The following is a 23,333-nucleotide window of genomic DNA, read 5'->3' on the forward strand; positions in this document are numbered from 1 at the left end:
GCCTCAGCCTCCTGAGTAGCTGGGATTACAGGCACGCACCACCATGCCCAGCTAATTTTTTGTATTTTTAGTAGAGACGGGGTTTCACCATGTTGACCAGGATGGTCTCGATCTCTTGACCTCGTGATCCACCCGCCTCGGCCTCCCAAAGTGCTGGGAATACAGGCTTGAGCCACCGCGCCCGGCCCTAGAATGACTGTTTTTATTCCTGAGGGAGGCTCTTAATCTTAGCTGGATTCATCATTTAGCCAATCTGCTTCCATTTCACCTGGTGAGCCTTCTTCCCGTATGCAGTTTGGGCCATTCCCGTTATTATTTTGGTCCTTAGAGCAGTGTAAGCATCCCTCAGTTTCTTGGGTTCCAGCAGATTCCTTGACATATTGGCACATTCTTAAAAGCAAGAACTGTACAGAGTTATCTTCAGTTTTGTTTCTTAGCATAGCCATAAGAAAAAGCTGACCAAAAATGAAGAATCAAGATGGTGGGTGTAACTTGAGTGCCATACTTATCTCTGACAACCAGTAGTCACATGCTCTCTTATCTTCACGCCTACTGATGTCACTTTTAAACACATCCCATTCCATAATGTGTGTAAGGTTTTTCTCCACAACAAATATTCTGTGAAATCTATTATTTTATACAGTCATGTGTCACTTAGTGAAAGGAATAAGTTCTGAGAAACACATCATTAGGCAATTTTGTCATTGTGCAAGCATCATAAAGTGAACTTACAGAAACCTAGATGGTGTACCCTACTACACAACTAGCCTATAAACTGTATCATTCCTAGGCTACAAACCTGTACAGCACGTTACTCTACTGTAACACAATGGTATTTGTGTATCTAAACATATCTAAATGTAGAAAATATACTATAAAAATAGAGTATAAAAGAACAAAAAAATGGTATACCGGTATAGACACTTACTATGAATGGAGGTTGCAAGGCTGGAAGCTGCTTTGGGCAAGTCAGTGAGTAGTGAGTGAATATGAAGGCCTAGGACATTAATGTACACTGCCATAGACTTCATAAACACTTAGACTGTACTGAGTTTATTTTTAACATATTCTTCTTGATCTTCAATAAATTAACCTTAGCTTACTGTAACTTTTTACTTTATAAACTTTTTAACTTTTTGACTCTTGTTATAACACTTGCCTTAAAACACAAACACACTGTACAGCTGTGCAAAAATATTTTCTTTATATTCTTATAAAATAAACCTTTTTCTATCAAAAAAATCTTTTAAACTTTTTTGTTACTAAAACACACACACACATTAGCCTAGGCCTACACAGGGTCAGGATCGTCAATATCAGTGTCTTCCACATCCATATCTTGTCCCAACTGAAGGTCTTCATGGGCAATAACACACAAGGGGCTGCCCTCTCCTGTGATAACAGTGCCTTCTGGAATAGCTCCTGAGGGAATCTGCCTGAGTCTGTTTTACAGTTTACTTGTTTTTTAATAAGTAGAAGGAATACATGCTAAAATAATGATAAATAGTACAGTAATTACATAAACCAATAACATTCATTGTCATTGTCCAATATTAGGTGTTATATGTAATTTTATGTGCTAAACTTTTATACAATGGCAGGAGAGTTGTTTACACCAGCATCATCACAAAAACATGAGTAATATGTTTTGCTACAATGTTTACAATGGCTAAGACAGGATTTTTCAGTCTCACTGTAATCCTATGGGACCACCATCATATATGCAAGTATCCTTGTCCAGAACGTTTCTATGTGGCATACAACGGTATGTATTTATCAGTACCTACCATCTAATCTGCAGATACCCTTGGCAAAGCAGACTATGCTGTGCAAAGATCTTATATATTTCCAATTGTACTACACAGGTTTGGAAAGCAGATCCATTCTAACAGATATCCATGATACATCACTTTATCACAGGTGAGACAGGATCAAGTGACAAAAAGGATGTTACCAATATCTTAGCACACTCCAGACTTTTTAATATTAGTTTTCATACTAATAGTGAAGTAGCTACATGTAATTCCCAATTAGATTTTCAAAACGATTATCTCTTCAAAACAGATTGTCAGCATCAGTGAGAAACTGAACAAGCAAGGGAAGGCAAATGGCATTTTTCACTACTTGATGAAAAGTCATCATAGAGGATCTGAATGGTTCCAATGCTCGTAATTCTACTTCAAGCATGTGCTCATTCTATTTATCAACCCCCTTTTCACTGACAAATGTAATGTTGACAATTTTTTGGCTAATGGGACTAGATTTTGAATTTAATCAACACTTTTTCACATCAAGTATTTCAAAATAACAAAGCTTTCCCTCATTCATACACAGATATTGCTGTACTATGTTTTAGAATTCAAATTGTAACACTGACTAAACATCACTAATGAAGCATTTGTGACCCCCTTTTTTTCCAAAGTTGAACTTTTGCTTTGAATTCATATTTTGTCATTACATGTTAATATAATTTTATGTGCTCTTTCAATTATCAAGTAAATTCATTCAGGTTTTTAATGTTTTAAGTGCTTTTTTTTTTAAAGCCAGTAATTACCCTTAACCAACTGCAGAAGATTGGAATTCTTCAAAAGATTTCTCCTTTTAACTCAACTTCTTGACAAAATTCATCCTTTAGATAGCAGATGCACTTGGTTATGTATAAGACCTCAGAAGGAAACCTATTCCTTCACAGAAGGTTGAACACAAAGACTGGAACAGCTCCAATGTTATTAGTCAACACTTTAAGGACATTCTTTAATGTGGATTCAGGCTGGCAGGCAAACCTTTCAGAGGACCTGTCTGTGAATAAAATAGCATATTCCCTGAATCTCAGAGTTTGCAGAAGGAACTCATGATGTGAGGGGTCCTCACAGGCCCACTCAGTGTACAAACTTACAGAAAACCTCCAAATTGTCTCATTTGTGTGTGTTCATTGACCATTTTCAATACATCTTTCTCAGTGGTTTGTTATGTTTCTTTCCAAGGAAAATAAAGTTCTTTCAGGAAGTTCTGCTCTGAAAGTCCAATGAGTATATATAATTAACTAAGCAAAACGACCAAAATCTGTAGGTTTATCAATCTGTGGTGAAAACTGTTGATTTCATAAACTTCTGGAATACTCTTTATCTGTGTACCTGATACGGTACCAAATCATCTGTAATATTTCTTTCCTAGCTCCTGTGCTAAATAGTGTTACAATTGCCAAGAGCCCTTAAAGTGAGCCCTCCTGGACATGGGTGAGGCCTTGGGCCTCAGCTCTTCATTGCTACCTGAGCTGCAGCAGATGCCTTTACAACCAAGCTCACAGAAGACATCTGGTCTCCTACGTTACCCTGGCAGAGGGCCAGACTTGCTCTCCCCAGGCGGGTATATGCAGCAAGGCACTGATATGCCGTGTTTTGTACCCTTGCCTCTTCCACAGGCAAATAATAATACGACTTAGGTGAAGAGAGTTCATTAGGCACACAAATTCACATTTGATGTAATCTCATTATACTTCCTGATTTGTGACTGTAAACTTTCATTTCATAACTAGTATGTCTGTCCCGCCTTTAAAAAGTTATTCATTATGAAAGTATTTGTTAAAAGAATTAAGTCTATTTAAATGAAAAGTACTTAGATAGGAGTCTGCATGGCCTCAGGAAAATGATGTTTTCAAATAGAGATTTTAGGCCGTCTGCACTCGTAAGGCTTTTTTATCATTGTTTTCTTAAGGCTTTTTTAACTGCATCAAAAATTCAGATACAAAACATCCATAAAAAATAATGTAGCAAATCTTAATTTCCATTGAACTTGATTTAAATTCAGAGTCACTCCGTGTAAATATCACAATCATATAAGTTCAAAAAGGTTTGAACAATTGATTTTCTGAAACCATGAAGGACTACAAATGCTTTTAATACATCAATATAATTAAAACATCTTTTAGAAATAAAGTTGTTGTTTAGAAACAAATAGTAATTCATTAGAAAGTTAGATGAAGAATCAAAAATCAATCTTAGATGATAATTCAAAAGATAATTATAAATTTAAAAATGTATCATGGTGAAAGTCTATCTGTACTAATCTATGCAGCTTTTCTATAAATCTAAAATTATTCCAAAATAACGTTTATTTTTAAACCAAGATAAAATAATTGAGTAAAGTAAAAACAATCATGTTCTATTTAAGAATGCCAGATATAGATAATGACAACTATGCAAAGATGATGATGATGATTATATGATGAAGATAAACAATTATTCATGCCTTCTACGGTAATAGGAAAACATTTATGAAAAATAAGGATAAATTGAAACAATTTATATTGACATAAAGGGCAGAAAACTTCAGTGATGCTAAACAATTTGCATTTATGATCAGTTGACAGAGAAAGGGAAACAAAAAATAAATCATCAAATGAACAATTTGCACTAAACTCATAATAGTGCAAATTATCAATGGGAAGGTCAAGGAGGGACTGTGTGGCCAGCACAGAATGCTCACTGGGGACAGGGTGCCTGAGGTTCAGTAATGGCTGCATCCAGTAAGTAGACCCAGAAAGCCCACAAGTAACGTCCAGGTGCATCTTCAGCGTTTATACAGTAGCCCCCGCAGCATCTGAAGTGTTAAATTGCATGCTGCTGAGCAACATTTTGAAATCTTGCACTGTTCCACTCCGTCCCAGGCCAGATGTGAAGCCTCCCTTTGTCCAGTATCTCCACAATGTCTACACTATCTGCCCGTTAGTCACTCATTTGCCATCTTGGTGATCAGATTGAAAAAACCTAGTGTATATAGGGTTTCAGGCATCCACGGGGGGGTTGGGAGGATTCTTGGAACATATGCCCAGTGGATGAAGGGGAATGTGTATGTGCACTAATATTTGTAAAAGCCACCAAGATATCATGGCCCTAGAAGCCTCCTGAGTGCCCACCAGCCTCCTCAGGCATTATCCAACACCAAATCACAACCATAGCACTGGCAGGGGGTGGGGGACCCTCTGGGATTTCTGATTCCTCTCTATTCGTTTTGAAGATCCTAGCCACACCTTTTAGGCTTCCTTGGTCTTATTCCTGTCAACGTCAAGTCTGACCTCACAATTTCCAAGGGGCTTCCTTTTCCTGATTACTAGTGCTGACATTTGAAGAAAGCATGGTCTGACGCACTAGAAACATGCAATGGTTCTTCAGATTCTGTGTCCTAAAATAACTCTCTATTAAGGTAACCAGCGTCTGGCTCCCACACGCATTCCACAGACCAGCAGTTCTCAAGATGTCCTCAGACCCAGAGTGTAGGAAACCAGGGCGGGGGCCCAGGAACCTGGTTTAACAGGCCCTCCAGGAGATTCTGGTGCTCACTCCAGTTTGGGAGCTCCTGCCAGAGCCTTGCGGCATAGAATTTAAAACCTGTGACCTGAAACCCCAAGCTAGAAATGCCTGTTGCCTCAAGTGTAAGTAAACTTGAAACAGAGAAGAGCTTCAGGGTCACGCACAAAGCTGTTCTTGTGTTTCAGCAGAGCATAGTCTGATTTTGCTACTTGGACTTTCTTACCTGGAGGGATATGAAGCCTGTATAATAGTTTAATTTTCTCATTCATTTCTCCATTATACATAATATCTGCAAAAATTTTAAAAAGAGAAAGTGAGTTGATGCCAATGCTTAAAGTCCATATGTCAGGACACAAACTGTGGAGAGAACACTCGGGAAGGTCAACACCTGCCACCCCCAACTCTCCTGCCCCAGACACATGCCAATGGTAGCAACGAAAGTGTTAAAGGCAGGGCTGGTAAGTGTGTGAGCTCCAAGGAACTCTGTGAATGTTGTCTGGCCCCATACCTTCCAAAACATTTTAATTTTATGGACAAAAGTTAGGAACATGGCTCCCATCAAGCCACCACCACATCGTGGGTGCCAAGGAAAGCAAGGTGAATAGCCTCATGTGTTGAGAGTGCAGCCCCTCTCCCAACCCCTTCAGAAAGTAGTTCCTGAGAGGAGCCTGCAGAGTGATATTTCAAAATCATAAATTCATGTCAGGCCGGTTACAAAAGTGTTTCACCGTGTGCATTTGCCTGCTGCAAAGATCCACTGTCTTTTGTTCACAGACCCACACCCCCAAAGCAACTCACTGTGAAATCCCACAGAAGCATACCAAGGCAGCTCACAAACGCTTTGAATTCGATGAGTTGGTCCATGTTGTCATCTAAGAGCCTGAACGTCCTTTCAGCAAGGATCTCCGTGTGGGCCCCACAGGTCCAGGGTGAGACTAGCTGAAACAGGTGCGCAAACTGCCGGGCGTCTATGCGGTACTGCTCGGCGTAGGGCCGGCTGGGGTCATGGCGTGGGGCCACAGGCCTGGGCTGCTCCCAGTAACAGCTCATCATGTGTTCTCTCTTCAAACAACAGGGGAAAGGGAGCTCTTACTGCTTACTGAATAAGCCATGTTGTAACACAAACAAAATATTAAATTACTCACAATCTCACCAATCTAACTGGATACGTAAAGGGTTTCCTTGTTACCCTGATGTCCTTGCCCACATGAATATGTAATTTTGATGTTGGTTTCTTTTTGTTTTTGAGGTGGAGTTTCGCTCCTGTTGCCCAGGCTGGAGTGCAATTGCATGATCTCGGCTCACCACAACCTCCACCTCCAGAGTTCAAGCAATTCTCCTCCTTCAGCCTCCCAAGAAGCTGGGATTACAGGCATGCGCCACCACACCTGAATAATTTTGTATTTTTAGTAGAGACAGGTTTTCTCCATGTTGGTCAGGCTGGTCTCAAACTCCCGACCTCAGGTGCTCTGCCCACTTCAGCCTCCCAAAGTGCTGGGATAAGCCACCGTGCACCCAGCCTGGTTTCTTTTTTTATCAAGGGTTTTTTTTTTTTCTCATTGTGGTAAAATACACATAACGTAAAATGTACCATTTTAACTATTTTTAAATGTGCAGTTCAGTTGACATTGTTTTCATTTTAGAAGACACACAATTTTTATTCTGATATTTTAACTTAAAATTGTATTTTTCTGGCTAGGCACGGTGGCTCACACCTGTAATACTAGCACTTTGGAGGCTGAGGCGGGTAGATCACCTGAGCTCAGGGGTTAGTGACCAGCCTGGACAACACGGTAAAACCCTGTCTCTATTAAAAAATACAAAAAATTAGCCAGGTATGGCAGCATGTGCCTGTAAATCCCAGCTACTCAGGAGGCTGAGGCATGAGAATCACTCGAACCCAGGAGGTGGAGGTCGCAGTGAGCCGAGATCACGCCATTGCACTTCAGGCTGGGCAACAAAGCAATTTTTTTTTTTTTTTTTTTGAGACAGAGTATCGCTCTGTCACCCAGGCTGGAGTGCAGTGGTGTGATCTCAGCTCACTGCAACCTCCGCCTCCTGGGTTCAAGTGATTCTCATGCTTCAGCCTCCCAAATATCTAGGATTACAGGCACCTGCTACCACACCTGGCTAACTGTTTATATTTTTAGAAGAGTCAAGGGTTTCACTGTGTTGGCCAGGCTGGTCTCAAACTCCTGACCTCAGGTAATCCACCTGCCTCGGCCTCCCAAAGTGCTGGGATTACAGGCATGAGCCACCACGACTGGCCCAAAATCATACTATTTGAAAATCAAAAAGGACTAGCCAGATCTGTAGGATACAGAAGGAACTAATAACCCTGGCTACCTGTGGTGAGGGCCCCAGAGGTGGAAGTTAGACTTTTTATTGCATATTTTTGTTACTTTCTGAATTTTGAACCACATGAGTATATTAACAATATTTTTAAATAAGGTTTTTTTAAAAAGGTGAGTTGAAGCCTTGGAAAAAGACTGAAAACAAACATAATCAAAACAGGCCCTATCGCTGAGGACCAGGTGAGCCACCCATCACTTCCACCCATACTACATGACTATATCATCTCTTTGGACATCCCAGTTTACAGAAGCCTGAACTGGTTCCAAATAATTGCAGGGTTCTTGACCATTTGTCCACAGGATGGGACAGAAACAAGGACAGGTGCTGTAGTCTGCAAGCTCATATCCTCAAATAGAGACCAATATGCCACTTATAATTTTACTGTCATATTCACTGTAGCCATGTTATTTAAACAGTCATTACAGAGTCATGAAAATTACCACAGGAACTTTTAAGTGTGAAATAAAGGTCTCATAAATTTCTGTTCCTTAAAATCCAAGGCAACCATGAATTTCAATGTAAATTCATATAGACTGTCACATCAACAGCCCATAAAATGCAGAAGAAAATGGTTTTAATGCATAGGTCAAAGACGAATACTAGTTTACTAGAATCCCACAGAAAATATAATCCCACTATAAAAATAGGCAAAGGATATGAGCAGGTGATTCAAAAAAGTAGACAACTAGCCAATAAAAATGAAATGGCACTCAACCTCATTAATGAGTAAACAAGTTTAAGTTAAAATGAAATGCCATTTTCTACCAGACTAGCAAAATTTTAAAAGATCCATGATATTAAATGCTGGGTGGGTGTGGAGTGTGGGGAATTGAGCACTCTTAGATACCATCAGTGGGATTGTAATTTTTTTTTTTTTTTTTTTTGAGACAGAACCTCACTCTTGTTGCTTGGGCTGGAGGGCAGTGACATGATCTTGGCTCACTGCAATCTCTACCTCCCAGGTTCAAGCGATTCTCCTCCCTCAGCCTTCCAAGTAGCTGGGATTACAGGCATGTGCCACCATGCCCAGCTAATTTTTGTATTTTTAGTACAGATGGGGTTCTGCCATGTTGGCTAGGCTACTCTCAAACTCCTGACCTCAAGTGATCCACTGGCATTGGCCTCCCAAAGTGCCGGGATTACAGGCATGAGCCACCGTACCCAGCCAGAACTGTAATTTTAAAAAATAAAAAATGCTTTAGCAGTATTGACTAAAGTTGGGTATATACATCCCCCATGACCCAACAGTTCCACCTCAAGGAACCCATTCTATAGAATCAGCAGGAAATGCACAGGTCCTCGGTGTCAAGCAGCAACAACCGGAAGCAACACAAATGTCGCTCAAGAGGTGAATGACTAAACATACAGGGAAACTGCAATCACTAAAAAAGTATGAGAAAAGATCTATAGATTCTCATCTAGAACAATGTTCATGATATATGGTCAACTGAAAAAAGAAAACTGCAGGTCATTAGGTATAGCATAGTCTCACTTCTATGTAGGAAAGAAAAGTGAGCGTGTGTGTATGTATTGTAGGCGTCTGTGGATCTATAGGTAGATACAAGGGGGAAAATTCCAGAAAGATATGCAACATACTGTTAACTGTAATTACCTGTACAAGGGAGGGTAATAGGGGCACAGGATAGGGCCCTTTCCTTTTTTTTTTTTTTTTTTTTTAAATTAATTATTTATTTATTTTTATTTTTTGAGATGGCATTTCACTGTCACCTGGGCTGGAATGCAGTGCCTGTGGTCTCGGCTAACTGCAACCTCCACCTCCCACGTTCAAGTGATTCTCCTACCTCAGACTCCCGAGTAGCTGTGACTATAGGCATGCGCCACCATGCCCAGCTAATTTTTGTATTTTTAGTAGAGACAGGGTTTCACCATGTTGGCCAGGCTGGTCTCAAACTACTGACCTCAAGTGATCCGCCCACCCTGGCCTCCCAAAGTGTTGGGATTATAGGTGTGAGCTACCACATCCAGCCACAAACCTGAATTTATGTGATTTAAAGAAAGGCTTTAAACTAACAATAAAAATAAATTTCCTCAAGTACCAACCAACATTGTTCATCCTTCATAGGAAGGGTGAACAATGCAAGAAACTTGCATGGTCGGCTCTGAAGGCCTTCTTTCATCTTTCCCATGAAACGTGAATGATGTGGCCGGTGCTTAACGAAATTTGTTTTTATTGTGAATTTAAAGCCATCATTTAAATTACATAAATTCAGATATGCTGCAGTTCCCACTCTCTGAACTTGAGAACAATTAGCCCTAAGTAAATAAAAGTCTTTTTAAGGTAAAAAGCACGACCAAAAACACATAATTTGTTTGCCTACTTTCATGTTCCTAGTATTCCGTTTTCCTTCTTTGAAAGCCAAAATGAGGCTGGGGTTGGGATACCAAGTAACCTTTGACTTCATATTTTGCCTTCACACAACAAAGGAAACAATAAAACTTGCAAACATGATGTTTACGGGAGAAAGCGGCCTGCTAATTCTCCCCACCCATCCTGCTCATTAGGAATGAGGAGTGCAGGAACCTACTAACCCAGCAACCCTACAGGGAAGGGCCTGCTCCACAGCTTCTGAAGCACCGGACTGTGCAGACTGTCATTTCAATCATACCGGGAACCTGAACTCAGGAGGGAAAGGGGCTTGGAGCCCCTACCAGGACGAGCTGGGGCGACCACACTCCCTTCTCTGCAGGCTTGCTTTCTGCAACTGCGCTTCCTCCCCTTCTCTGCCAGGGTAGCAAGAGTCAGCCAAAGTGCCTGCCTCTCTTCCTCATTTCCATTCACTCTTTCAAGCAAGAAAGCTCTAGTAACAGGTCTGAAGATGTTCTTTGCAGGGTGATTCCAGGTAAATATCCAAATATTAGAAATCTAGTTTACTATATTAAATATTAGCTATATGACAGATTATAGAGTTATTAAAAATGATTAAGGCTATATGGCAACATGGAAGAATGTTAATAATGGCATCAAGGAAAAACAGAATACAAACTTACATGCATACCTGCCACACAAATATGAAAATACGCACATATGTATTGTGGAGTGGGATCACAAGTAATTAAAAAGTATATCAGGTGATAATTTCAATAAGGGTTGCTGTTTCATCTCCTGTGGAATAAGGACCCAGAGCCCACACTCACTAGAGCAGCAGAGAGCAGAGCAGAGTAGACCACGGCACCGAAGCCCTCCCAGCAGAGTGCAGCAGCTTCATGGGAGGCCAGGCCTGCTGGGCTACCCGCCCAGACTCCCTCCTCCCATGTTCCAGGTGGGGAGAGAGGCTTCTGGGTAGAAGCGAGTAGGCAAGGCTAAGACAGCTTCAAGGGGGGTAGTTCCGGCCTCTGTTCCACAGAGCCTGCAGGCTACTGCATGCTGGCCCCTAGGCAGGCTGGGCACCATGGCTCAGGCCTGCTCAGTGCCTGGAACCCCTCATCTTCCCAGAGCTGCGTACCTTGAATAAGTCATAGAGCTCCTCCAGGTCCTCAGGAAGAATTGAGACTTCCGGGATAACGACTCGAAGCTTGAGGAAAGAATACACAGCAATGGCATGAAATCTAGGCCTGCACCCCTGGGGGTCAGGGCAGGAGGGGACTCTTCCTCCTGAAGGGGACCCAAGGGGCCCATGCACCAGCTTCCCTCCTGCAAAGGCTCTTTTCTGACATAAAGATTACTTCCAGGTATCCTTCCTAAGTGTTTCATCCTCAGCCTCTTTCCAGTTCACACATCAATGCCTAAGGACAAACCTACTGAGCTCTGGCCGGGTGTGGTGGCTCACACCTCTAATCCCAGCACTTTGGGAGGCTGAGGAGGACGGATCACCTGAGGTCAGGAGTTTGAGACCAGCCTGACCAACATGGAGAATCCCTCTCTACTAAAAATACAAAATTAGCTGGGCATGGTGGTGCATGCCTGTAATCCCAGCTACTTGGGAAGCTGAGGCAGGAGAATTGCTTGAACCCGGGAGGTGGAGGTTGCAGTGGGCTGAGATCGCACCATTGCACTCCAGCCTAGGCAACAAGAGCAAAATTGCGTCTCAAAACCAAACCAAACCAAACCAAACAAAAACCTACTGAGCTCTAATGGAAGCCAGGAAGCTAGCAGATAAAGAGCATGGGCAGGAGAAGCCTTCTGAGCACAAGCTAACGCCCCTGCGGGTCCCATACTAGGCATCATAGACCCCAGCCTCATTTAACTATGTGGCAGGCACTGTGATCCCCACTTTACACAGGGGAAACAGGCTGTCAGTGGTGAATACACTCACCACCTGGCTCCGAAGCCCACACTGTTTCTACACTACTTTGCCCCTATTAAGTTGTTCATGTAATGCAAAAAAAATAATAAATTTTTAAAAGCTGCCATTGTTATAACATGACTGAAAAGGACATGCACTCCCAGGCTGGCTCCCCAAAACCATGAGCACTGGCGTGAGGCGGCCGCTACCCACCACATTCTGCTTTGTGGTGTCCTCGTGGCCTTGAAGGACCCTGATCCTGTGCTTGTAGCGCAGGTGCTCGATCTGCTCCACAGACTGGTCTCCAAATTTCTGCAGGGAAACAAGGGGCCACTTGCTTAGTCCCCTGCTCATCCAAAGTGTGGAAACAGGAGGTAGGCCAGGAACTTCCCTCCACATCCATCTCCTAGTCACATAAGATGGATGTGGAGGGATTGGGGGCTGCAATGGGGCATGGGGCAGGGGTTCCCATTACCTCATAGGAATCCCGGATCAGGTCCGCAATGTCAGTCACAGGATAGGGCTCCTGGTCATCGGAGAAAAAGGTATGGTGGCTGCCAACTGGGGGCCCTGGGCTGTCCTCGTTCTTAATGTGATCTAGAAACCTGAACACACCGCCCCATCAACGCCCTAGTCCATCCTCATTTGAGTGCCACACAACATGTGCTGCTGTCACAGTGTCAGACAGGCCAGGGCACTTCCAAACACCAACACCGGGGAGAAGGGCAAGGCTGCAGCTGCTCCGCTCATTTTTGAGAAGTGAGGGGCAGCTCGGCTTGTGGATTGGGGCCCATGGATGGCTTTCTGGGCCTGAAACTCTCCAGTGAAGTAAGCCCGACATTCTGTGCATACATGCGAGGTTAAGCTTCCATCATGCTCTGAAAGAGAACCCCCTCTTTCAATGTCATCTGACTTGCCCTTGGCTCCTAGAAAGCCCAGCTCTAGTGCTCATCCTAGTGGACCTTTTCCCTCACTGCTGCTCACCAGCCTTACACAGAAAATGTCTGCAAGCCTCCAGCTGGCTGCCTGACGCCCATGATGCCCGGTGTCTCCCAAGCCCTGTTCAAGGCCACTACGAGTCCATCTCAATGCAAGACATTTAATCTTCTTAAAGAAAAGCACTTATGGCCCTGCTCTTCCTGGACCCTCTCACTGTGGAAGGAGTGAGGGACAGCGATGCCCTCCACCCCATGCCTAGGACAGTGCCACATGGTGAACTGACTTGGAAAGGCACAGAGTGTCAAGAAGCAGCGTGGAGCAGAAAACCTCCACAGGGGCCAGGCGCAGTGGCTCATGCCTGTAATCCCAGAACTTTGGGAGGCTAACATGGGTGGATCACTTTGAAAACAGCCTGGCCAACATGGCAAAACCTTGTCTGTACTAAAAACACAAAAATTAGCCAAACGTGGTGGTGGGTTCCTGTAGTCCCAGCTATTCAGAAGACTGAGGCAGGAGAATCACTTGAAGCTGGAAGGCAGAGGTTGCTGTGAGCAGAGACTGGACCACTGCACTCCAGCCTGGGTGACAGAGTGAGACTCTGTCTCAAAAAAAAAAAAAGAAAACTTCCCCAGCAATGGCCCTGCTGGGCATGTGCTGCTGCCTCCTCCATCCCTGCCACAGAGGCATTGTGGAGCCCACCTGCTGAGGATCATCAAAGCCTGGCCATCATCCTTGCTGCTGCACAGGTCCTCGGCGTTGGCCTCAAGTACAGCCAGTCCCAGCTGGAAGATGGCTTTGATGCCGTCGTAGAAGAAGCAATCTACCACATTCACTGCACTCTCTAGAGGCATGATGCTGAGGAATAGGGTCAGGAACCAAGAGAGAGAGATGGACGCCAGGGCTGAGAGGTCATTCATGTGCTCCGCCAGCTCTGGGAGGTGACCCTTGATGAGCTCCTCGAAGACAGACTGGTCCACTTGCGCCCCTGGAAAAGAAGGCCACAGGGCTCTGGCTGGGTGGGACTCACTCTCTAAGGACAGTCTGAAATTAAAATCACTCTGAGATAACCAGAACAAAGAGATAGAATTTGAGTACATAAAGTACCCATGCTTAACTCACTGATTCTGATATTTTGACCAAGGTAATTTAAAGGGTAAAAGATAGCCATAAAAAAAAAAAATACTGCTTGATCAGCTGGAAACTGGTATGGGGGAAATAAAAAGGAATGCTAGCCCCTACCTCAAACCATATAAAAAAAATCTGAAATAGACCATAAACCTAAATATAAAAGTTAGTACTGTAAAACTTTTAGAAGAAAATTTAAGAAAAATACAACATTTCTTAGGACATAAAAAGTACTAACCATAGAAAAAATTGTAAACTGGACTTCATGAAAATTAAAACTGCTGTTCTCCAAAAGGCACCATTAATAAAATGAAAATGCAAGCTTCAAACCTGTAGAAAATATTTGCAATCCATATGCCTACAGAGGTCTTGTATTCAAAAGAAAACTCTAGCGACTTAGTAAGAAGGTAACAATCAACCTTTTTTAAAGAGGCTAAAAATCTGAACACTCAAAAGTCAATAAACAAATGGTCAGTAAGCAAAGAGACATCTGTTCAACATCATTAATCATCAGATAAGTGCAAATTAAAACCACCATAATTATACCACTTCTTACCCACTAAATGCCTAAAATTAAAAAGACGGACAATACCAAGTGTTAGTAAGGATATGCAGCAAGATGAACTCTCCTTCACTGCTGTTATGAGACAAATGAACAGGTTACATCCACTCTAGAACACTGAGAGTTTCTTATTAAGTCATATATCTAACCTATGACCCTGCAATTCTTCTCCTAGGTAAATACCCAGGGAAAATGACAGCATATATTCACAGAAAGACTTACATGACTACTCACTGCTACTTTATTTATCATATCCCAAGACTGGAAACCAGTCAAATGCACAACCGGTGACTGGACAAGCATACCATGTTCTGAGCGCACAGTGAAATCCTACTCAGCAACAAACAGAAGCAAGCTCTACCGATGCACCACCAACGTGGCTGCCTCTCACAGACGCTCTGCTGCATGACGGACGCCAGACACAGAAGACCCTGTCCTCCATAATTACATCCATACAAGGTTCAAGAGTAGGCCAAATTAATCCCTGGTGATAGAAATCAGTACCAGGTGTTGCCTATGGCAGGGAAGGGGCAGAAGAGAACTTTCTGGGGTGATGCAAGTGTTCCAAAGATCCCCTCCTGTCCCGGGGCGGTGTCCACACAGGCACGTGCACTCTCACAGAGAGTCCACGTGGCACTGTTGCATATGAGCTGTCACATAGCAACAATCATCAACGATGGCTTTGACAGCATGTCTCTCAAATCTGCTGAGGTTCTAATTACTCCTTCCTACTCTTTTCCTTACACCGCTTCCCATGACACAAAGTAAAAAGGGAAGCAAGCCAGCTAGCCACTCAGGCACACAAAGGAGCCGGTGAGCATGACCAAAGGCTCAGGGAAGGGCACACCTGGGACCAGAAGGCACAGAGCCATCACGGCCTTCCCAGACGACGACACCAACCACCTGCCCCTCCTTATCCCTAGGGACCACCCTTCAGTCCTTAGGACACTGGCTTCAAAGGCACCTTCTCCCCACCTTGCTTCTACATCCACTCAGGTGTTAAATTCTGTCTGAAGTTTGTTCTGTTCCCAGGGCTGCCACCCTAATTTTAGGCCAGCTCTCTTACCTGAATTACTAAGAAGGGTGCTTAACAGTGTCACCAGTGCAAAACCATTTTTGTATTGTTTTCTCTACTAGGAGGTTGCTGGACCACAGAGACAGCACACATTCAAATCTCAACCACATGAAAGACAGAGGTACCCAGTGCAGGAGTTCTGCAGGGCCACAGGTTTATCTAGAGTCCAGACAGCAGCAAACGGGCTTTCTTAGGATGTCCTTATGAAAGTGAAAGGCTTTTCCAAGTCTGCCCTTTAACTGACCACATGGGCATCAAGGGTCTCTAGTTCTGTCCCACCTACCTCCTCTCTCTAGGGAAACCGAGGAGCTCCTGTCTGAACAAGCTCTTTGGGCTACCAAGAGGCGTTTCCCCAAACCCCCATCCTCCCTTTCCAAGCCATGGCATCCTTGCAAAACCACCCTGATTTTCAATTTCTGACTTGTTTCCTGGGCCTTGGATCTTCCTTCCCTTCTTGTAAGTTCAGTTATCCATCTGAAGTCATGTGTTTGTTTTAATCCCAACTCTTGGTAGGGTCTTGGTAGCAGGGACATATTCGAGTTTCTTTATTCCATTACATTGTCAGAACTGTGCAGAAAACTTCATGAGTTAGTTTTACAAATTCAGGAGTCAAATTGTGTTTGCAAACAGACTAGCTGAGTGGTACTGAGGGATTTTATAAACAGAACTGATAAGAAACATCCTGCCCAGGCTCTGTCATTGTTCCCCAAATACACAGGAGAAGGAAGAGGATCTGTTTACCGATCACTCGGTGGTTGAAGTAATCGGGCAGCATCCGCTCACACACGGCAACCAGCAGCCAGAAGGCTTCCTCCTCCTTGGCATACAGCAGCAGCACAGAGGTCAGGATGTTCATGGACTGCTCAGGGGTCAAGAAGGACAGTTACTGACCAGCCCATGTGATGCCACAGAGACGGTACAAGCATCCAAGCCCAAACAACCCACAAAAGTAAAGATTTTGTAGGTGAGAGATCCAGTGTAAACCAACCGTGATATCAACATGGTCCTCACAGGACACGCCCAGCTGAACGATCAGCCACCACTCAGCTCCGGTTCCCATTTAGCAATGTGGAATTTAGCTGTGGTACAAGTCTTAGGGTTGGTTCAAATCCAGCTATTCTACATTAGTTCAAACAGACATGCACGCACATGTGCATATACACGCACACACAAATTCACTCACTGACTTTGCTTATTCACAGGAAAATAAAGTTTGAAATCTTAAATTTTTAAATATCAGGAGCTTCACTAATCGCAGCTCATCCTGCGTTTGGCTGCTGCTTTAATGGATGGATTTTCCTATTATGCCTGCTGACGACAGCCTCAGCTCAGGAAAGCTCAGCAGACATCTCATCTCCACCCCTGTGCCCTGAAGGAAGGGGATTGGCCCTGATCATCTTGTTTCTCCCCAGATAGCACTGGCATTTTAAATAATCCCTGTAACTTATGTAGAGGTCTAGAAATTCTATTAATGCCCTCCTACGTCTGAGCTCAAGAGGAGTGCTGAAGACTGAATCTGCCCTGCCGCCAACAACCACCACACATGAATGTTTCTCTTTTCAGGCACTCAGTCCATTTTTAAATCTCAAATTTTCAACCTGTTTGATTATATGAAGATGAGTCCCTCTGACCCTAATGTGATACATTCTTTCCAGAAAGGGACCAAGTATGGCGACTTCACACAGCAATACTCAGGACTGGATGACCAGGAATGGAACGGAAACCCTGGGAAGGTCAACGTGAGACACCAACTAAAGACTCTCTGCACCCCGGAGCACACCCTTTCACCTGGCAGTATCCAATCCTGGGGTTTCGGTGGGCATAGGCCGTCAAGACTCTCCTCAAAGCAGCAATTCCTGTTTCATTCTGGAAGGCAGGGTGTTCTGGCAGGGAGCGATGCAGGTCTCGCTCTATCTCCTCAGTTACCAGGCAGCACTTCCCCAGGGACTCCTCCACCAGATTCCCGTAGTAACCAGGGTGTGAAACAAGATCCGTCACAGCATCTGAGTTTTAAAAGCAATGTTTCAAGGGGGAAGGATTACTAGGATGGTGTCACCATGAAGAGAACGCTTGTCCCACCAGGGGACCCCAGTGGGGTCTTATTACTTACCGAGGGGCAAAATATTGGCCAGGCATGGTGGCTCACTCCTGTAATCCCAGCACTTTGATTTTGGGAGGCTGAGGTGGACAGATCACTTGAGGTCAGGAGTTTTGAGATCAGCCTGGCCAACGTGGTAAAATCCCATCTCTACTAAAATACAAAAATTAGCCAGGTGTGGTGGCGGGTGCCTATAATCCCTGTAAGGATGCTAAGGCACAAAAATCCTTTGAACCCAGGAGGCAGAGGTTGCAGTAAGCCAAGATCATGCCATTGTACTCCAGCCTGGGCGACAGAGTAAGGGCTTCATTTCTGCCATGCAGCCTAGTCCGAAAAACAGAAATAAAAGAATGGCTTTTTTTTTTTTTTTTTTTTTTTGAGACGGAGTCTTGCTCTGTTGCCAAACTGGAGTACAGTGGCACAATCCCAGCTCACTACAAACCTCTGCCTCCTGGGTTCATGCAATTCTCCTGCCTCAGCTTCCCAAGTAGCTGGGACTACAGGCACGTACCACCACACCCAGCTAATTTTTGTATTTTTTTGTAGAAACAGCGTTTCACCGTGTTGGCCAGGATGGTCTTGATCTGTGACCTTGTGATCCACCTGCCTCAGCCTCCCAAAGTGCAGGGATTACAGGCATGAGCCACGGCACCCGGCCAATAGCATGGCTTTTGTAAGAATAACCTTTTAGAGTGAAGGCGAGAAAGCTCATAATACAAATAAATGTACTAATATGCTTTTAACACACTGTATTCCCTAATAGCAGGAGTGTGTAAGCACGTACACAAACACACACAGAAATTTCATGCATTAAATTTCATGCATTAATTCAACAAGAAATGACACTGAGCGCCAATGCATGAGGCACACGAGAGGGCGCAACTATGATGGAGAGAAGGGGCCAGCAGCACGGTGCCCACATGAAACTCTGAAGTCGGGTCTGAGATGTACAAACTGCAGCAGAAGGACCCAGCACAGAAAACTCCTACGCCAGCCACACACAGCCAGAGCTACTGCCCAGGCCTCTAGCGGGCAGTCAAGATGGAGGGATGAATGAGCCCCTTATGAAAAGTGTGTGCACACGTGTGTGTGTGTGTGTGTGTGTGTGTGCATGTGTGTGTATGTTAAAAAGACCTAGAGGAACGTATACCTTGGGTAGTGACAGGCCTCACCTTTAGGTGGTAGGATTCTAAAGAAGGTCACTGTCTCTGCTCACTCCTCCATGCCCTTATTTTTCAACTATGACTATGTGTCGTTATTTCTATATACAAAAATGCAGAAGACATTTTTCATTTTTAAAAGGAGACATTTTGATGCTGCGCCTCTGGAAGGCAGCTGCAGAAGCCAGGAGGCAGGAGGGAGATGAGGTGTGCAGTGGCAGCATCAGTGCCCAGTGACCACGCCCAGTGCAGTGAAGCATGAAGGCTGTGTCTGGGTGTCTCCGGCAGGAGGTCAGGGGATGGGGGAGATGTGGAAGAGGAAAGTGAGGGACAAAGTTGGGGGTAGATAAGGAACCAGCAAGAGGCTGATGGTGAAGTAGGACAAGGGATGCTTCCAGTCACAGGAAGAGTGAGGGAGGAGGGAACAGTTACCCAGCCCAGCCTCCAGGCGCCTCCCTGCTGACAAGAGCCACAGGGTCATCTGGGGAAGGGACCCTCTCACCTGGCCTCCCATGGCACCCAGAGAAGCAGCAAAGGCACACTCCCCAATGGCAGGGCCTTCCCTTCCTGCCCTTGGGCCCCAGCTCCTTTGCCCCAAGGGGTAAGTCCCTCACAGTTGATATGGAGGGACAGACAAATGTCTACCCAGCATGTCCCTGGGGAAGTTTGGTCCCAGGTTCAGCCTATCCATCATTAAATGTCCTGATGTGGGTTCCCAGGCATTCCACAATAGGTGCAGGGAGAGGCCCCATGGCTTTGGGGCCAAACGAGACCCTCCCTGAATGGGTCCAGCAGAAAAGAGGAAATGGAACAGAACGGAAATCCGCACTTTTGCCTCGGGTGCCCGCCACATGTCTTCACTGGAGGAGGGACCCATGGCAGCTACACTCTGAGGGATGTGTTTCAACAGCCCAACCAATTGACAATGGATGAGGACTTTTGGCTTCATCTATTTCAGAGTTCATACATTGTAGACACTTCACTTCCACAGGGTTCTGAATAGAATCCTCAGCACTATATAGAGACTCGTGAAGACATTTGTAAAGGAGTGGTCATCACTGTATTCAGACCTCACATTTACCCAGTTGGACACTGTGGCAACCTGACCTAGGTCCCACAGCTGACACAACAAGGGGTCTAAGACCTCGGCTGGGAATTCACAGGAATGACCCAAAGACAGACCCATTTCATCTGTACATAAACACATGTGCTGTTCAGGTCTGGGCTGTTCCTGTGTCCATGAGAAAAAGAACAATTAGCTTAGAGATACCAAGAGCACTTACCTGAGAAGAGAAGCCAGAGTCTCCCACGCAAAGACTCAGGGATGCCCATGGCTACAAGCTTCCGAATCTTCTCTGTGCGAAACATACACACGGTTCTGCCATATTCCACAAAGTGGTCATTCCACAGGCTTATTTTTATCTGTTCTCTGGACTGGAAATGGGAATATTCTTAATGTACAAAGAAGTTCATCCTTACCACCCCCTGCCCGCCGATGCACCACTGGTGATGGGGGAGGTACTGCCTCCGCTGAGGGGCCAACAGCAACAGGCAAGGACACCTGTATTCAAGCCACAAATATTTCTGAACCTCTACCAGGGGACACAGAGGATACAAAGATGAATAACACAGAGTATGGCTCTGCAGGAGCTCAGAGACCAGTGGGTGAATTTATACAAACAAAATGCAGTTTCCTTAGCAAGGCTGGTAATAAGGATATGTAAATCCAAGTACTAAAGTAGCCCAAATCAGATGGGAGGGTGGGTTGGGCAAGGGGGACGCTGGGGGAACTTTTCTCAAGATGTTGTATCTGCCAAAAAAACACTGGTCAGCTCAGAGGGTAAAGGGGACAATTTGCCCTGAGCTTCCTGACAGCCAGAGGGAAAACTGAAACCTGAAAAAAATTACATTATATATATATATTTAACATTCTCATGTTTCATCAACAAAAGTTAATGAAGGATCTGAGTGTAAAGCCTATGAGAAGGCTCAGTTTTGAATAAAAAAAAACAACAGATTTTACAGGAGCCATTAAGCAACCAAAAATAAGCTTGGTAACAGGTTCACAGCCACTGCCTGGTGCTCATAGTCCAGCGCAGCACCCTGCCTGCCGTGGCCCCGTTTCAAAGCACAACTTCCAGTATCTTTACCAGACTATACGTGACATGTCCCTCAAGTTCTCCCTACAAAGAGGAAATCTGTAAGTAAATATAGCAAAAATATTTCCAGTTTAGTAAAACTAGAAGACTGGTGACCCCCTTCTCCTAGAAGACAAAAAAAAAAAGAAAGCTGTAATGAGGGGCATACAGACAGCACTGGCTAGAAGGACAGGGACCCATTCTGTGCCTACAGACCCCCAAGGGACAGCGCGGCCAGCTCTCCAGGCCCCACAACCGAGAGGTGCTTGAGGACCACTGAAGGGCAGGTGGGAGAGCAGCCCCTCAGTCCTCTGACCCCCTCAGTGGACGCCTCTCACTTTTCACCCATGAGAACAAGAAGGAAGAGGAGCACTAGCTTCCCAAGGCCAGGTTCCATGTTCCACGGTGGGTCAGACAGCTGGGCAACCCCCTATGCTCATGCCCATGGCGCAGTTCTGCAGTCCAGCTTGGGTACCAGGCATCACTCACCATTCGGGAGTCAGGGCTCTGGCTGCCTGACTGCTGGAAGGCGGTGAAGAGGGCGTCGGGGTGCAGCAGCGGGCTCTTCTCTTTTTCACTCTCCTCGCTATTTTGAGAAGATACCATTTCAAGATCCCCAAACCTATGGTCACTGCACATGCTTGTTGAATGAAACACAGGTGAAGCCTGCACAGCAAGAAAGATAGAGAGACGGCGAGACAGAGACAGACAGAGAGACAGAAAGAGAGAGAGTGAGTCATGGCTTTAGCGAAGGGGACAGTCTTTGTTTTGCCTTTGGATGCATGGGCATAGCAGACTTCAATGACTCAGGGGGAAGACAGACTGACACCAGACCTGACAGGGTTCCTAGGAAGACACAGTCCCTCTGCCTGTTCCGGGGAAGGCTGTCCTGGCCCCGAGAGCCCGGGGCCACACACATTTCCTCATGGGTACCCCCAGGCCCCTTAGCTTCTGGACAGGAGGATGGCCATCCCGAGAAAAGAGCCCTGGGGTAGACAGAGGCTGCACCTCCTTTTCTCCCCATCACCACTTTGGGTAAAAAGAGGTTGAGAATGAGAAGAGATGTGAATAAAGGAGAGCAGGCAGCAGCCACTGCGGGGCCACCTCCGCAGCTGCCCAACGTCAGGGCCCATGAAGCTCCTCTTTCAGCAGGTTACACGTGCCTCCAATAAGGTCATCCTTGATCCGCAGGAGCAGGGACAGCAACCCTTCTCACCTGTGAGGGGTGTCCCTGCCACCCTCTCCAAGCTGTGGGGCGGTTGGCTCCCCAACCCCTCTACTCTGTGTCACACCCTCTCAGGATACCCAGCACATCAGAAATGGCAGCAGACCACACACAGGCCCCACATTCTTCTCGTCCCCATGTGAGTCCCTCCTGTGCACTCCCCTTTGGAGACCACAGCCCAATACGTGAAGAAGGGGATCATCAGGGTCTGGAAGGACCGTACCATGTCATCATCTGCAGAGGTATTGTAGTGCACGGGGTGGTTAGCATGGACCTGCTTCAGTCTCACGAGCAGCGCCTCCACCAGGCTGTCTCGGTCCCGGAGCTCGATGAACTGGAAGGCCACCTTGCTTCTGATACTGACGATGATGGGGTGCGGCAGCAGGCTCGTGTCCTCCATCTTCTCAATGCTCACCACCTGCACAAGAGGTGACATGCAGGGCCAGCAGGGAGGGAGGAAGGCAGGCATTGTATTACATATGCAGAATGTCCCGAAACAGAGTGCAAAGCACAATTACTGCAGAAAGGGCATGATGCAAAGGCGAGCTGCTCTCCACCGCCACGAGGGGAGGCTGTGCAAGGCTGCATCAAGGGATGACTGGGTAACAAAGTGCTGTCTATCCATACCACGGAATATGACCCAGCCTTGAAGAGGAGGGGGATTTGGAGAGAGGCTACAGCAGGGACGAGCCCCAAGTGCATTATGCTAAGTGAACAAGGCCAGTCACAAATATTGATGTATATGAGGTACTTGGAGGAGTGAAATTCAGAGAGATGGGAAGTAGAAGGACAGTCGCTGGGGGCTGGGGGAGGGGGAGGAGGGGAGTCGTTTCATGGGGACAGTGTTTCCGTTGGCAGTGATAAAAACGTTCTGGAGATGGACAGTGCTGATGGCTGCACAACAATGTGAATGTACGTAATACTACTGAATCATACAATGGTTACAGTGATCATTTCTGGTTAGGTACACATAGCCAAGAAAAATTTTAAGCATGTTAAGTTAGCTCCTTGAATTCTTGCTCCACTAATAAGTAAAAATATTTGTAAAATGAAGATATCTACTACAGAATAATAACAGGGAGGCAGGAGACCACATGTTTATC

At 45.2% G+C, this 23,333-nt stretch overlaps 1 protein-coding gene across 3 annotated transcripts in view; it reads right to left on the minus strand.

Moving 5' to 3' along the window:
• TBC1D8 (TBC1 domain family member 8) overlaps nt 1-23,333 on the minus strand; it is a 132,988-nt gene that overhangs the window by 5,369 nt on the left and 104,286 nt on the right. For all 3 annotated transcript variants that reach the window (XM_032255477.1, XM_032255476.1, XM_032255478.1), the window contains exons 7-17: nt 22,454-22,648; nt 21,495-21,671; nt 20,151-20,301; nt 17,398-17,612; nt 16,351-16,468; nt 13,547-13,832; nt 12,384-12,513; nt 12,122-12,220; nt 11,129-11,197; nt 6,131-6,371; nt 5,533-5,598 (exon numbers count right to left, since the gene is read on the minus strand). In XM_032255477.1, the coding sequence (XP_032111368.1) occupies nt 5,533-5,598; nt 6,131-6,371; nt 11,129-11,197; nt 12,122-12,220; nt 12,384-12,513; nt 13,547-13,832; nt 16,351-16,468; nt 17,398-17,612; nt 20,151-20,301; nt 21,495-21,671; nt 22,454-22,648 (1,747 nt within the window). The remainder of the gene's footprint in view (nt 1-5,532; nt 5,599-6,130; nt 6,372-11,128; nt 11,198-12,121; nt 12,221-12,383; nt 12,514-13,546; nt 13,833-16,350; nt 16,469-17,397; nt 17,613-20,150; nt 20,302-21,494; nt 21,672-22,453; nt 22,649-23,333) is intronic.

This window comes from Sapajus apella, unplaced genomic scaffold (genome assembly GCF_009761245.1).
Source record: "Sapajus apella isolate SASKATOON/1434 unplaced genomic scaffold, GSC_monkey_1.0 scaffold89, whole genome shotgun sequence".
In the NCBI taxonomy this organism is placed as follows: domain Eukaryota; kingdom Metazoa; phylum Chordata; class Mammalia; order Primates; family Cebidae; genus Sapajus; species Sapajus apella.